Genomic DNA, 13881 nt, shown 5'->3' with positions numbered 1-13881 from the left:
CAGCCCTGCCTGTCCGGGGGATGTGGTGCCAGGACAGGAACTTTTCCCAGCACCGTCCTGCATGCAGTCTCCTGCCTCTGGAGAAGGGCTTTGCTTATCTGTGTGCAGGACATGGCTGGTCCCAACCAGAACCCCTCCCATTCCAGCCCTGCTGCCTACGGGGTGCTATAAATAACCCCGGGAGCACGGTTCAGCTGCAGCAGCTTTGTGCTGCATGGAACCATGGCTGGAGCCGGTCCAAGAAAGTGCCGCCTCCTGATTTCAGATCCGCTTTCTCAAAATAACTCCTGTGTTTCCTTCTCTTCCATTTTTAAACTTCGCTTTAAGAAGAGCCCACGCAAAATCCCAGGCTCTCCCTGCTCTGGTTTTGGTTGCTCTGCTGCCTCGTGGGGTTGGCTCCTCATCCCCACGGGAGCTCACATGGCTGGGAAGTTGCTCTCCTGCCTGCTTTCCCCTCCCAAGCCTATTTTAAGTTTCTTCAAAGGAAAAGCAAGGGGCTGGAGTTTGCTTTGGAAGCCAAATGCTCTTCAGGCAAGAATGAAGATTTTTTTTTGTAGTCTGCAGGGAGGTTTTTGCTGTTGGTGAAGATCTCTTTAGCTCCAGGCCCCTTGGAGGAGCATGAGCCAGGGTAAGAGCACCATTTCCCTGCCTGTGCCCCTGCCCAGGGGGAGACAGATTCTGTAGGGGCAAATGCTGCTGCCTGATACATCTGTGGGCTCCCTTCTGAATCCGTGGGCCCTGCAGTGACCATGTTTTTGGTTCAGACATGTTTCTTCAGGCATTGATCCCTCCAAAAATGCACTTGGAGGTCCCTTCATGAACACCACTGCTCAGACAATATTTCAGGATTGTCTATCAGATCAAGAAAAGGGATCTTTGCTTGTTTGCTGGGGAGCTGCAGAGGGACTGTACAAGTGCTGGGGATCTTCATGTATCTCACTAGAGGTGAAGGCTGGGGTTTGCTTCTTGATGAATTTCCTTCTGTTAACAACAGGAATGCAGGCACGGGTGGGGTCATTCAGCAGATGCAGGATGAACCTTGTGGTTTTCTTCTGGAGGGTCCATCACTAAACATACTCCTAACAAAACCAGTATTGGAACCAAGTCCTAGGTGGCCATGCCTTTGGAAGGGAAAGGATTTACCAGGACTGCTGGTGGTCTTTAGCAAAGGTCCTGCTGCTGTGGGAGGGCCTGGGGGGGCTGCCTTTGTACCTGAACAGTTTGAGCTTTGCATAAATTCTCCAGTCAGGTTCTGGCTTGCTGGGTCCCTAGGCAGGAGCACACCTCCCTGTGTCTGTCTGTCCCTAGAGATGAGCCCTGGTGTGGTGGGGAACCTTCTGCTGGGTGTTTTATGTTCTTCCCAGTTCCACTGCCAGCTCTCACCTCGGTCTGCCAGGCCTTTCAGGCAGCTCGTTATGGTTCTGCTATGATCTGATAAAGGCAGCAAGGAGCATCAGCAATTACAGTGGGTGTCAAGTGTTAATTGGGCAGCTTTCAAGATAGAGGAATTTCTTTGTGTACGTACAAAGATATGACGTGCTCGGAATAGCTTCTCCTCCTGATCTTTCGTTCTGGAGACGCGTATATTGCAGTTGGTTAATGCAAGACAAATTATGTCATTCTTCTTGATTTGCCACATGTTCTGCCTGTGGTGGTTTGCCTCTGGCTCGTCTCATTAAGTTGTCTAAACATGGCAAATGCAGCAAGCTGAACATACTCAGCTTTTTCTCAAAGTTAATCTCATTGTACACAGCATCACCACTCCCTTGCTGTGCCATCCCTGCTGCCAGGGCATCTTCCACCAGCCCATGGTGGGACTGTCTGCCTTCAGTGAGGCTACAGTCTTCTACCCAGAATTATGCAGAATGCAATTAATATGTTTGCTGCTTTTTGTCCCAGATACACATCAAAAAATTTTGGTAAGCTGATGCCTCCTGTTCAACAGCAACCAGTGGCAGGCGGGAGGGCATGGGCCAAATCATCCTCTTGGCCACTGATGTAGAGTGCTTTTAGTGGTTTTAATGATCCTTCCTCTCCTGAAAATCTTACCCCCTGGATTTAATTCTGTAAGACTTTTCAATGCCACAGTGCTGATGTTCTCCAAGGCCAGCAGATTTTATCGCTCGTGAAGACCAAAATATTAAGCTCTGGCCCAGAGTTCTCTGTTGTGTGATGAATTTTTCAAAGGGGCAGGTCCCTGGGCAGACCTGGCTCATTCCCATTAATGGAATCAGGTGGGCAGTGATGGTGACATCTGTGGCCACCAAGGTCTGCTGTGGGGATGCTGTGCATACCAGGCAGGGATGCACTGACAGCAGGGCTGCTGCCTGCCCTGTTGTGGGCATGGTGCCAGAGTATGGTCACATTAGTCACATCACTCTTAGCACCCTTGAAGTCACTTCTAAATTGCACAAAAGCTTTGTGTACAGCAAATAGAGGAACTGGAAGCTCTCCTGGTCCTGCTGTGGTGAGGCACCTGCTGCAGGCTTTGCAGCTGGGACGGGGCTGGGTTTGGCCAGGGCCGTTTGCCTGAGCCCCACCATGGGCAGGGTGACTCCCCCAGCTGCTTGGAGGGAGTGACTCTTCCAAAGTTCTCGTGTGCTAATCAGACTCTGTGTGGGTGCACAAGGCTCCAGTGAGGAGTCTGCACACCTACCGCTGCATCAGTGCTTTTGAGGACCAGCCAACAGTGGGGGATGGATGAGACTTTTGGAAACTCTCCACGGGGGTGGATGCGGGGGCAAAGCAGCAGGGCTCTGTGCCAGCCTTTGGTGAGACAATCCTTGGGAAACTCATCCTACCCTGAGACAGTGTGAGAGGTGCCTGATGCTGGAGAGCTACGTGAGCTGGACCCTTTTCCCTGGAATATTTCCCCAGGGTTTGCCAAGCCCCACTGGTTCTGCCAGGAGCCCAGACCCCAGCCCACCCCTACTCCCCAGGCCTGGGGCTTAGCTCCCTGTTTTAGGCAGCTAAACAGGAATTTTCTCTCTCCCTTACCCCCAAATAGCTAAAACTACCTGTTTTATCTGAGCCTCTGAAAATCCATCTCCTCATCCCCATCACTGTCAGGTACTTGGCTTGAGCAGCTCAGCCCCTGGTGTCGGCAGCACGCAGTGATCTGGATTTATTGGACTGTCAGTAACCCCCCTGAACAGCCTGGGCTCTGCAAGGAAGTGCTGTTTTACTGAAAATGTCATCTTTTATTTAGACTCCTGCTACAGCCAACCCATGTCTTTTTTTCAGGCCTGTTTAATTAGTAAGCACTGCACAGCCCCTGACACGTGTTCCTGGGTGGTTTTTGTGCCTTTAATAAGCACTAGGTAGCCTGGCCGGGGGCGGGAGGGGACGAGGAAGGGCTGCTCTGCGGCAGGGAGGGGAGGGAAGCGAGAGCACGACGAGGAGCCAAGGGCAGCTCCACTCTAATGATCACATGCTCGTCAAGAGATGAATCCTAGAAAGGGCATCTCTGCGTGCGTGCCGGTCTGCCCGCCCTCCTCCTCCTCCTCCTCCTCCTCCTCCTCCTCCTCCTCCTCCTCCTGCTGCTCCTCCTGGCAGGGCAGCGGCGCAGAGGTACCGGGCACAGTCCCCCCGCCTGGCACAGGACGGGTCAGGGATCCGGGTCACTCCTGGGCACGGCTCGGATCCTTTAAAGCCATGATAACCCGAGTGCCGGTCCAGAGGCTGAGCTTCTGAACCTTTTCTCTCAGGCAGGGATGGGATTTGTGCCGGCTCCGTGGAGGTTTGAGGAGTGGTTTGAGCAGAGAGCCGCGACTTGTAACCGATGGCACAAGTAACTTTTTTCTTCCTGTCCCTTTTCCTCCCTGCAGAAGAAGGCGGAGGCTGCCCACCGGATCCTGGAAGGGCTGGGTCCGCAGGTGGAGCTGGTGAGTGTTGCCCGTGCTCGGGGAGCGGCTCCCGGGCCAGCCCGGAGCGATCGCTGTCCGTGTGTCTGTCACAAGGAAACGCGCTGCCGGCCCGGACCTCTCGCTGGCACAGCACCAAAGCAGGAAGCGAAGTGACTGAGACGAGTCCTGAAACGCAGGCAGACACATACACAGAGCCCTCCTCGCAGAGGTTTAACCCTTTGGCTCCCTCCTCCCACGCTGCAGTGGAGCTGGAGGGTGGAAGGGGCTCTGGCACATTGTGCCTCCACTGGGGATGCTGAGGCTTCGTCTGCTGGTGGCAGACACAGCACCAGCACTGTGGGGCTGCTGCCTCTCAGCCAGCCTCGAGTGCTGTGTGGAGGGATGGGTGCTTGGACTCTCCTCTGTCCCACCCACTGAAAATGGAGGAGGATGCTCAAGGGTGCTCAGTGAGCTGCCACAACCCGCAGGTAACAGGACTTGCACACTTCCTATTGCACTCCCCCTCATGTACAGGGAAGCTGAGAAAACAGCTTAGGACAGATTGTCAGTTTGGGGCTTCTCCCTCATCTGGAAAAATCTATCTGTAGTCAAAGGACTGACTGCTGGAGGGGCAGCTGGAAACAACCCCTGGAGGGGCAGCTGGAAACAACCCCTGGGGGCTGAGTCCTGGAGAAAGGTGCCTGGGGAAGGTGCACTGGCAGTGATGCTGCTGGAAGGATGAGAGCCAGTCTGACAGACAATCCCCTGCTTTGCACCAGCCTGGTGGATGTGGATGGAGTCTGTAGGAGATGGGAGCAGGCAGCTCAGGCTTCCACAGCTGTAATTTGCACTTGCCTTGTGGGGGTGGCACTAATTGCTGTCTTCCCCTGTGCATAATGGAGAGGTCACACGTGACAAAGCCCACTTCCTTGCTGAGGAGGACTCATAATTATTCCTCTGAGTCACCAGGGTCAAACCCTTTGCTCTTTCTGCTCTGAAGATTGGCAGTGCCCAGGGTTGGTGCTTCCTCATCCAAAAGATGTTGCATTTCCTTTTCTTCCTCCGCCTTTCTTTGGTTTTTTCACTCTGTTTTTCCTTTTTTTATTTTGTTGATGTTTTCTCCCTGGGTGTTGACACTGCACGGTGGGGGCTGTAACAGAGCCCAGTGCAAACCTTTCCTCTGTCTCTGTGCCTTACTCATCAGAGCACAGGGGAAAAGGGGAAACCTCACTGAGAGAACCCAGCTGGGCTCTGTGTGCATCCTGCAGACTTGTCTGGTCCATCTGCCATGGGAGAGGCACTTCCTATGGCCCAGCCCTCACGCTGTGTTGGGCACAGCAGTGCCCAGGGCCTGCCAACAGCCTACGAGAGACAAGATGAATGGTCACAGCTTCTTCTGAGCTGGAAAGGAAGCAGCTCCAGGAAGAAGAGCATGCTGTGCCTGATGCTCATGCCTGCCCCACCATGTCACACACACCACATGCTCCGGCCTTGGAGCTGCCCCAGCCCATGGGTCTCCTGCAGGGAGGTTGAGCATCCTGGTGCCAATCCAGTCTGTGCAGGGAGAGGTGTGGCTGTGACCAGCAGGGCTGTGTATTGCTGTCAGCTCTGCTGGGATGTCCTGTTCTGGCTGTTCAGAGGGCTCTGGTGGGTGCCTTTGGAGCAGTGGTGGTGCTGGATGCACGCTGGCTCGGGAATGAGCAGCATGCTGGAGCTCATGGGGTGGGATGGGAGGTTGTGGTGGGAATTGGTCAGTCATGGCACCAGTACTGGTGTGCTGGCAGGCAGGAGCAGGAGGCCAAGGATTTCTGGGAAGCAGGGATCCAGTTTGGGTCCTGGGAAGCTGGTGCTCCTGTCTGGGTCAGGAGGAGGTTGTGACTCAGTAAACCAGGGCTCTGCTCATGTCATCCCTGCAGTGTAGTGGTACCATTTAAAAAATGTCTGCATGTTTTCCCCAGGAGAAATGGTTTTGAGATGCATAATCTGAACCCTGCAGTGTCTAGAAAGCAATTGAGACCTTTCTGGTTTATTTCTAAAGAGCTTTCAGTAAATACAAGGCTTTTCCAGTAATGGCTTTGCATTGCAATTATGTTTTTCTAAAATGTCATTCTCCAGAGAAATGTATTACATGTTCCTAACCCTGGAGGAACACTGGGTGTGTTTTGAACATCACCTTACCTATCTGACCTGTGAGCTGTACTTCTGCTTACTTACTGAGAAAGGTTGAATTAGGAGTTGTTGGTGGCTCTGAGGGAAGATGCTGTTTCTCAGTCCCTGCCCTGCTGAGAATAAAGTTTCTTTAAGTATTTAGTCTGTAAGTTCTCTGTGGGTGAGTAGAACTTGTCTCCTGGATTTCCTCCACTGCTGAGGCTATTTTGCAGATAGAAATCTCTTTGAGGTGCTGGTGTCATGTGGATCTTGGGTTCTGGTCCCAGAATTTCATATTTCGGAGTGTTTGGACATTTCTTTTAAAATGATGTGCTCTTGCCTGCTGACACTTAAGTTTTCTAGCTAAGACTCTTTAAGTGTTCGTATCATTTATAGGTTGTAGTTGAGAGGAATCATTAGCTTTTGGTCAGCTGGTTGGCATCAGGGCATCTGTGATGTTCATGTGCACATGAGCATTTTCCAGCCCAGGTCCAAACCAAAATGTTAATTGCACTGCTTCTCCCAGGAGGAAGGTCTGTGTGACCTGCGACATGGAAGCTTCTTTGCTTTGATATTTATGATCAAGGAGGGAAGAGAGATGATCATTCTTCAGTATTTCCAGTTCCTGCAGTCCTCTTCCAGAAGACAGTCACTGGTCAAAGCCTCCCAGCTTTCCAGGGTGACTGAGGATGTGATGCTCTGGAGCTGTGGCTGTTTCTCCTGCCTCTGGAGCTACGTGATGAGACGGATGTCTGTGTTCCTCTGAGCTTTCCAAGCATGAAGTGCACAGCCAGCTCTGAGCCTGGAGCCACACCAGCAGATCTGAGAGGATTCCTGATAGAAGCACTCCTGGGGAAGGGATACCACTGAGAATGTCTTCTTCACCAGGATCTGCTCATCCCTCTCGTCTGCCCTGGCTCTGCCAGCACACGGTGGCCAGGTGTCCCCTGGCAGGTGTCCCCTGGCAGGCTTGCAGCCCTCACCCCCTCTCCAGGTGATGGGTGTGTGGATGGCTGTCAGCACTCCTGGAACACGGGGGTTCATCTCCTGTGCCTGTCTGCCTGGGGATTACGTGCCTCTGCCTGCCCCTGCTGCCCAGGATTACGTGTGCTTTCACACAGGAGAGGGACACGTCCAAGGGCAGCCAGAAAGAGAAGCTGATGGCCTGCTGGTGATGGAGTAGGGATAGCTACACCCAGTCTCTGTTCTGTGAGGATTGATGTGGCTGTCCTGTGTGGCAGCAGAGTGGTGAAGCAGAATCTGTGTTTTAAAGAGAAGTAGAAACAGGCTATGTGGAAAAACAAGCTTCTGTGCCAAGCACCTGTGATGGTGATAGGGAGATAGCACAGAGGATGTGGGAGTAACACCTTCTTCAAACTGGAGGGGAAAAGGACCCATCTTTGTTTACACGTCCTGTCGCCTCCAGTGCTGCTCACCTGGTTGAGCAGATGCTCAGCACATGTTTTGCTCTTTTCCTGTGTTTAATCTGGGGTGAATTCGGGTAGACCCAGAGCACAGCCTCAGCCCTATCAACCACAGGAGGAGGGTGAGCTTCAACCAGGCCATCCCATGTCCCTCTGCCTGTGCTGGTCACAGATGTGAGATGCTCACAGCTGGTTTGGGGAAGGTTTGTGGATGAACTGCTTCAGTACTTGGTGATGTTTTTGTGGTCAGACCTGAGCTGTGCTCTTTAGGTGATGGTTGCTGGTGATGGTTGGGCTGTGGCAAGCTTTTGGTTATCCCAGTCTTGGATTTGTTCACAGCAGCTTAAGACAATGAATAGAAGTGTTGAAGGGCTTAATCCTGAGCACCCTGTCATCCTGCTGATGTGGACACAATCGGTGGCAGCCCCTGGAGCGTGTGCTGAGCTGGGTGGGATTGAGCCTGGTCTCTGGCATCTCTCCCTTCCAGAGGTGGGAACCTCCAGATTCCCAAGGATAAATCCCTGGGAAGGCAGAGGTGGCAGGGCAGTGACCAGGGATGGATCCAACTCTCCTGACTCCCCATGGAGCTCCCTCCACTGAGGGTGTGGGGTGCAGAGCAGCCCTGGGGAAAGCACAAATCTGATGGCCAGATGAGCATCGCTGTACTCAGGTGTGCTGGGGGACCTGGCAACGCTGGAAGCCCCAGGGGCAAAGTCTTGTCCTGCCCGCAGTTGCCTGTGCCTGGCTCGCTGGGCGGGCTCAGGCAGGCTTTTAGCGCGTAGACATAACAACTCGCAGCTCACAGACTGTCTCTCCCCGCTCGCCGAGCCCCGCTTTCCCCTCGCCTCCCCCGTGTCATATGTTGCGAGGCGCAGTGCGTTTTTTAATCGGTGAATAACAGCGCGTCCCCGCCGCGCTGATCCGAGCCCAGCCCGGGCGCTGCCCGCGCTCCCTCCCCCGGGCTCCGCCGGGATCCGCCGGGATGCAGCGGGATGCAGCGGGACTCGAGCGGCGCTGCTGGCAGCCAGCAGCCTCCAGTACGGCCGGGAGAGGGGCTGGGACACGGGCTGGGTGTCTGCACCGAGGCAGCGGCACTGCTGATGGGTTTAAGTTCCTAAATGTCAGACCGTACCATTTATGCCTTCGTTTCTCTTATTTGTTTCAGCCGTTATACAACCAGCCTTCAGACACCAGGCAGTACCATGAGAACATTAAAATGTAAGTATGTGGCGATGAAGCTGTTTGAAATGTCAGGTTGGGCAGTAGTGTGGAGCAGGAGGGGTGCCAGCTTGCTCCCAGACCCCAGTTAAAGCTGCTGAGGAATTGTGAGCATCCTGTTAGAGCTGCTCTGCGTGCCTGAAGCACAAACCGGCTCCAGGAGCTCAGCAGTCAGGAGCTGTAGCTGAAGGTGGATGCTGAAGGTGCTGTTTGATTTTTCTCAGGGTGGGGTGGATGTGGGTCCTTGATGTTTTCCCAGACAACACTTACCTTAAGTGCTTTCTTCTGTGTTTCTCCTGTACTGAAATATGAAATCAGCTGCCTCTCTGTGTGTGTGTTTGCATGCAAGAAAGATGAGGTAAAATGAAAAGTTGCAATTACAATTAGATTTTCATGAAGGACCTCTTGAATGTCTAATAACAACTGGTTATTTCAAAGATACTTACTGAGACTTAGCAATCATCTAATTTGACTTATCACCTCAATACATGATTTAATCATCAGCATGTGTTTAATAACCACAGTGACTTCCTGAACATAGAAGAACTATAACAGCTAATGAGAATAGCGATAATTGTGATTATTGTTGGAAATTTAAATAGTCAAACCAGATCTGAAACTTTTTATCTGCCTTGAATGAACTGATGATTGCTCTGAGCTGCCTGCAGCGAGTCTATTTTGGTACCAGCTCGGTCAGCTGGTGATAATCATCTTTAATAATCTATTAACAAAAGTTAATAATCTCTTGCTTTTCAGCGGTATGTTAATTGATCCCGGGGGTTTATAAGGGAAGAGTTCCCGTACCTTTGCTCTAGGGGAGCATGGCAGGAGGTGGCAATGTTTAGGGGCTCTCTGTCCCCAAGGGCTGCAGGGAGGAGGGTTTGGTGATGTGACCCTGCTGCTCACTGCCAGGCCCTGCTCTGTTCCTGCTCCACCCAGAGCTTCCTGTGTCATCCCAGCAGTGCACTCCCTGCAGAACCTTCCAGCCCAGTGTCACCCCCAGCCCCTCAGTTCCCACAGGGCATAGGGTGTCCCTGTCAGTTCAGGGGGTCCCTGTCAGTTCAGGGTGTCCCTGTCACTTCTGGGGGTCCCTGTCAGTTCAGGGTGTCCCTGTCGCTTCTGGGGGTCCCTGTCAGTTCAGGGGGCTGATGAGTGATAACCCATCTTGTGTGGCCCCAGGATGTGCTCTGTGCATTGCTGGTCATGCTCACCCCCAGCTCTGATGGGCTGTGGAAGTCACCAGCTCTCGGGGATGCCTTGAGGGGCCCCACAGCCATCCCAGTGCAGGTGCTGAAGGTGGCAATTTCAAGCTGATCGCTAGTGTCGTCCTTGAAAGAACAAGTTAAAAGTAGATGCAGATACTTCACCCACTCTGCACTCCCCTGCCAATATTTGTGGGTTTGTGATCACATTTTCCTGTGATTTAAACCATTTCCTGTCCTGGGTTGCTGCCTGAAAGACAGGCACAAACAAGAGGGAACTGACTGCGCAGGTCAGGAGTAAAACTGTTGGTGAGAGGTGAAGCCCCATCAAACCAGGCAGCAGGGCAGATGTTCCCTTCCATCCCTGCCTCTGCAGGGTTATCCCTACCCCAGACAGTGACTATCCCTACGTGGCTGTAGCTGTGGCAGGGTCAGACCAAGGAGAGGTTGGAACAGGCAGGCTTGGGGTTAATGTTCGCTGTGATTAATGCTGCAAAAATACGGGAAGGAAACCACACATTTTAATGAAAAGCCTCCGTCTCCTCCTTCCAGAAACCTGGCAATTAGCTGCGTTCAGCTGGTTATTGATGCCAGCCGAGCACAGTCACAGATCTGGGTCAGTGAAAGGCCCCTGAGCAATCTGGGCTCCAGATGTTGGCTGGTTTTGGCTGTGGGTCTGTCTTGGAGGTCTTTGGGTCTGGTCTGCACTTTGCTACTTGTTGGTGGACACGCAGAGAAATCTGTGTGTCTTTTCTCCCATCTCCCTGTCCGTGCTGCACCTTAAAGGACATTTTGATGCTTGGGAGGCAGATAGAAAATCAAGATTTTGGTGATTCTTCCAAACAAATGATTTAGGATTCTTTGACCAAGAGCAAAAGATATCAGACTCCTCTGTTTTGACTGAGTTATGCTTGGATGTTCACATCTGATCTACAATTTTTCCACAAGCTGAATTTGAAGATATTTTTTGTCTTTTCCTTGTTCTTAATATCTTTGTGCCTTTCTGCTCCAGAAGAGCAGCTTCTGCTCCATAGCCTGGAGGAGGCTGTTTCCATAGAGGATGGAGTAAATCCTCAGGGTGCTGGGAGATACCAGCCAGATGCATTAGAACATCAGGACAGCTGCCAGGACACCACAGGTTATATTCTGCCAAGGTGTAATTGGATGCAGATTCTCCAGAACAGCTTCGCCCTATGCAGATTTAACCATGATGAAAAAGCCTTTTGGCAGATTGCTGGAAAATCATCTGGGTTGTGATTCTGTCCACAAATCCTCACTGCATCCTGGCTGTCTGTGTTGAACTGCCCCTATGTGAAGCTGGTTTGGAGCCTCATGGGCACAAAATGGCCAGGCTGTTATTGTCACAAATACCTTTTATAGCGCTTTTTTTTGTTTGCTTTGTTTTTAAACGCTTCTTAGTGTGAATTTTTTATTCTCAGTTGAATGTTTGCAAGTGTCAGTGGGAAGGCATTTGAATATCAGAAAGCCAGGATTCCTCGATTTCTCCACAGCTATACTCTGTGCCTTGCAACACTCATTTAATTCTCCCTTCTTGTTTGCTTTGCTTTTCAGCTGGGATGAGTCACGTATGCTAATAGAGCTGGCTGGGGACTTACCAGGAGAATTTCTACTCTTACTGAAATGTTACCGGTCTCTTATATTCATGGAGTTTTATGGCCTGTCTCCTATTCAGTACAGTTAAAATTAATTTCATGCCCCAGTTCATTCCAGTGTTTGCAGCTTCAAAAGCTTTTAAGTCCTATTTAGCTGCCTGGCTGTGCTCCGTTCCTCGCCTGCGCGGTCCCTTTGGTTCACCTGTGAGTGCAGGCTTCGAGCAAACATGGTTAATTTTGTATGCTACATCTGCTGTGGGATCCAAGGCACCCTTGAGTGGTTTGTTCCAAAGCCTTGACCTACCTTTGATGGGACCATGTCCTTTCTGTTTTCAATTCCTGCATTGTTGGAGAGAAGGGCTCTGCCACCCCCTCATGAAGAAAGAGGAGGGCAAGATGGCATTTAGTGCCCTCATTTCATAGGGATGGGGTGAGCTTTGCCCCTGTGGCTGGTTTTTCAAGGTGAGAATTTTTTGGCTTTGCAGCAGACTGAAAAGTTTATCCAAGATTCATCACAGCCCTGAGCACAGCTGGAAACCACTCGAGTGATTCTGCATCAGTTGAGAAGGCTACAAAAGACCCTTTTTCTACATCTTGATGAAATACAACAACTGCAGAATATGTTGGTGCACCAGTGAAGCGCCAGTGCCTCTGGTCAAGGTCTTTATTTCAGGGCTTTGCCAGCTGGTTTGTACAAGGATGAGAGCTGCCCTTCCCACCCTGCCACTGCAGTGACTCTGCGCATTCCCCAGGCTCAGGCTCCAAAGATATTAACCTTCTTTCCTCCAAGCGTTTGAAAAATGACAAGATGTTGTTCACATGAGCAGGATCAATTACCTGCTGTCTGTCTGAAGAGATATTCTCCAAGGGGGCCTTCCTCTCTAGGCAGGAGATTCCTGCTCGGTCAGCCATGAAAAACACCCGGCAGGACTCTCCTCCTCCTTCCCCAAAGCAGTCATCTTGCCATCATATTCTGTGAGACTTGTATCTGAAAGCAAAATGTGAGCTTCCCTGAGCCTTGAAAAAGCAGACAAAAAGCAAAGGGAATAGCCCAGAGTAAGTGCATGCAAGGTGCTGTTCACAGGGTTTGCTTTAAGCCTCCCCTTCAAGAACTTTTCCTTGCTTTACACTGAAATTCAGGAATGCTGGGGTGAAACCAGGCTGTGTCCCCTCAAGATGCTTCGAGAGGTGTTGGAGAACCTCTCTGAATGTACAGTTAAAACAGATGGAGAGCTTGTTGTGATTTGGGTTTTCTCACGTGCCCAGATCCAGCAGCAGCAGAGCTGAGTGCACTGTTAATATTTGCACATCTGGGTTCCTGTCTGCAGCTGAGAGCTTCTTGGGGAGAGGGCAGGAAACCTGCCTCTGCAGAATCAAAATCTGAAGTCAGGATTTTCACAGAGGTTTCAGGGCTTCTGAATCTCTTTTTGTTTTCTAAGTGCCCCCCCAAAAGAGCAGAACAGCTGTCTTCTGAAAATCTCAAACTGTAGCTTTCCAAATCACTTTTCACATTGGGAAATTTAAGTCATCTTTTCATTACTTGCTGTTTAGGGGATTTAGTAGCACTGGATTGCCTCTAAATTCATAGTTGAAGCCTGACATGTAACACAAATGTTCTTTCAAACCCTGTCATTACTAATGCATTCTCTTTAGGTCTTTTTATTAGTGCTTGTAGACATTTTCCTCATTAGAAATTCACCTAGCAGCTCCCTGCTCATCCCATTCAAGGTTTCTCATCTCTTTTATTCTCTATTGGCATGCACCAAGGCAGCAGATTACCTAGTGATGAATTACTAAATGATGGAGACACACACTGCTACCTTCTGCTTCTTCCTCTTGCCAGTAAAAAGCCAATACTGGTTTGGGGGGGGAGTAACTTGCAACACTTGGGCTTGTGTTGTCAGTTTGGGCTTCAGGGCATGGCAGAGGTGTTTCTGGGCACCAGCAGCCTCCTGGTACATCCAGAGTTACAAACCTCTGCCACTTCACCCTCAGAGGCACTCACTGATGGTGCTGGGGGTTTCGTCCATCCCAGTGCCCAAGGGCTCTGGGGTAAATAACTAAAGATCTGCTTTGCTTTTCTTCCCCAGAAAGTGTTTCTAAATATTGCAAGGAGCTGCTCTGAACAGCTGGCTTTCCAGAAGCGTGCCCTGCCTTGGGGTTAGTGGGTTACAGTGTGTTAGCAGCTGGAGCTGTGGCTGCAGCCATTTCAGAGCAAGCAGAGAATGAGTGCAGTGACCTGTGAGCAGGGTGAGCTGCTCCCTGCCCTCGCTGTGGGAGTTCTGTGCCTGCAGGGAGCCAGTGACTGCCCTGAGCTGCAGCTGGGGATCCTGGCACCAGCCCTGCACACGAGCAGGCGTGGCAGAGGGGAGGACAGAGCTGTTTGGGTCTCCACTGCCTCTAGGAGAGTGTTCTAGCTGTGCTCCTCAGG

General features: G+C 51.3%; 1 protein-coding gene across 1 annotated transcript in view; it reads left to right on the top strand.

Moving 5' to 3' along the window:
* Positions 1–13881, top strand: part of NCOR2 (nuclear receptor corepressor 2) — a 226323-nt gene that overhangs the window by 124927 nt on the left and 87515 nt on the right. The window contains exons 7-8 of the mRNA XM_066561983.1: positions 3828–3884; positions 8583–8635. Of these exons, the coding sequence (XP_066418080.1) occupies positions 3828–3884; positions 8583–8635 (110 nt within the window). The remainder of the gene's footprint in view (positions 1–3827; positions 3885–8582; positions 8636–13881) is intronic.

This window comes from Molothrus aeneus, chromosome 18 (genome assembly GCF_037042795.1).
Source record: "Molothrus aeneus isolate 106 chromosome 18, BPBGC_Maene_1.0, whole genome shotgun sequence".
In the NCBI taxonomy this organism is placed as follows: domain Eukaryota; kingdom Metazoa; phylum Chordata; class Aves; order Passeriformes; family Icteridae; genus Molothrus; species Molothrus aeneus.
Note: the sequence above shows the minus strand (reverse complement) of the source record. Positions and strands in the feature narration are given on the sequence as shown.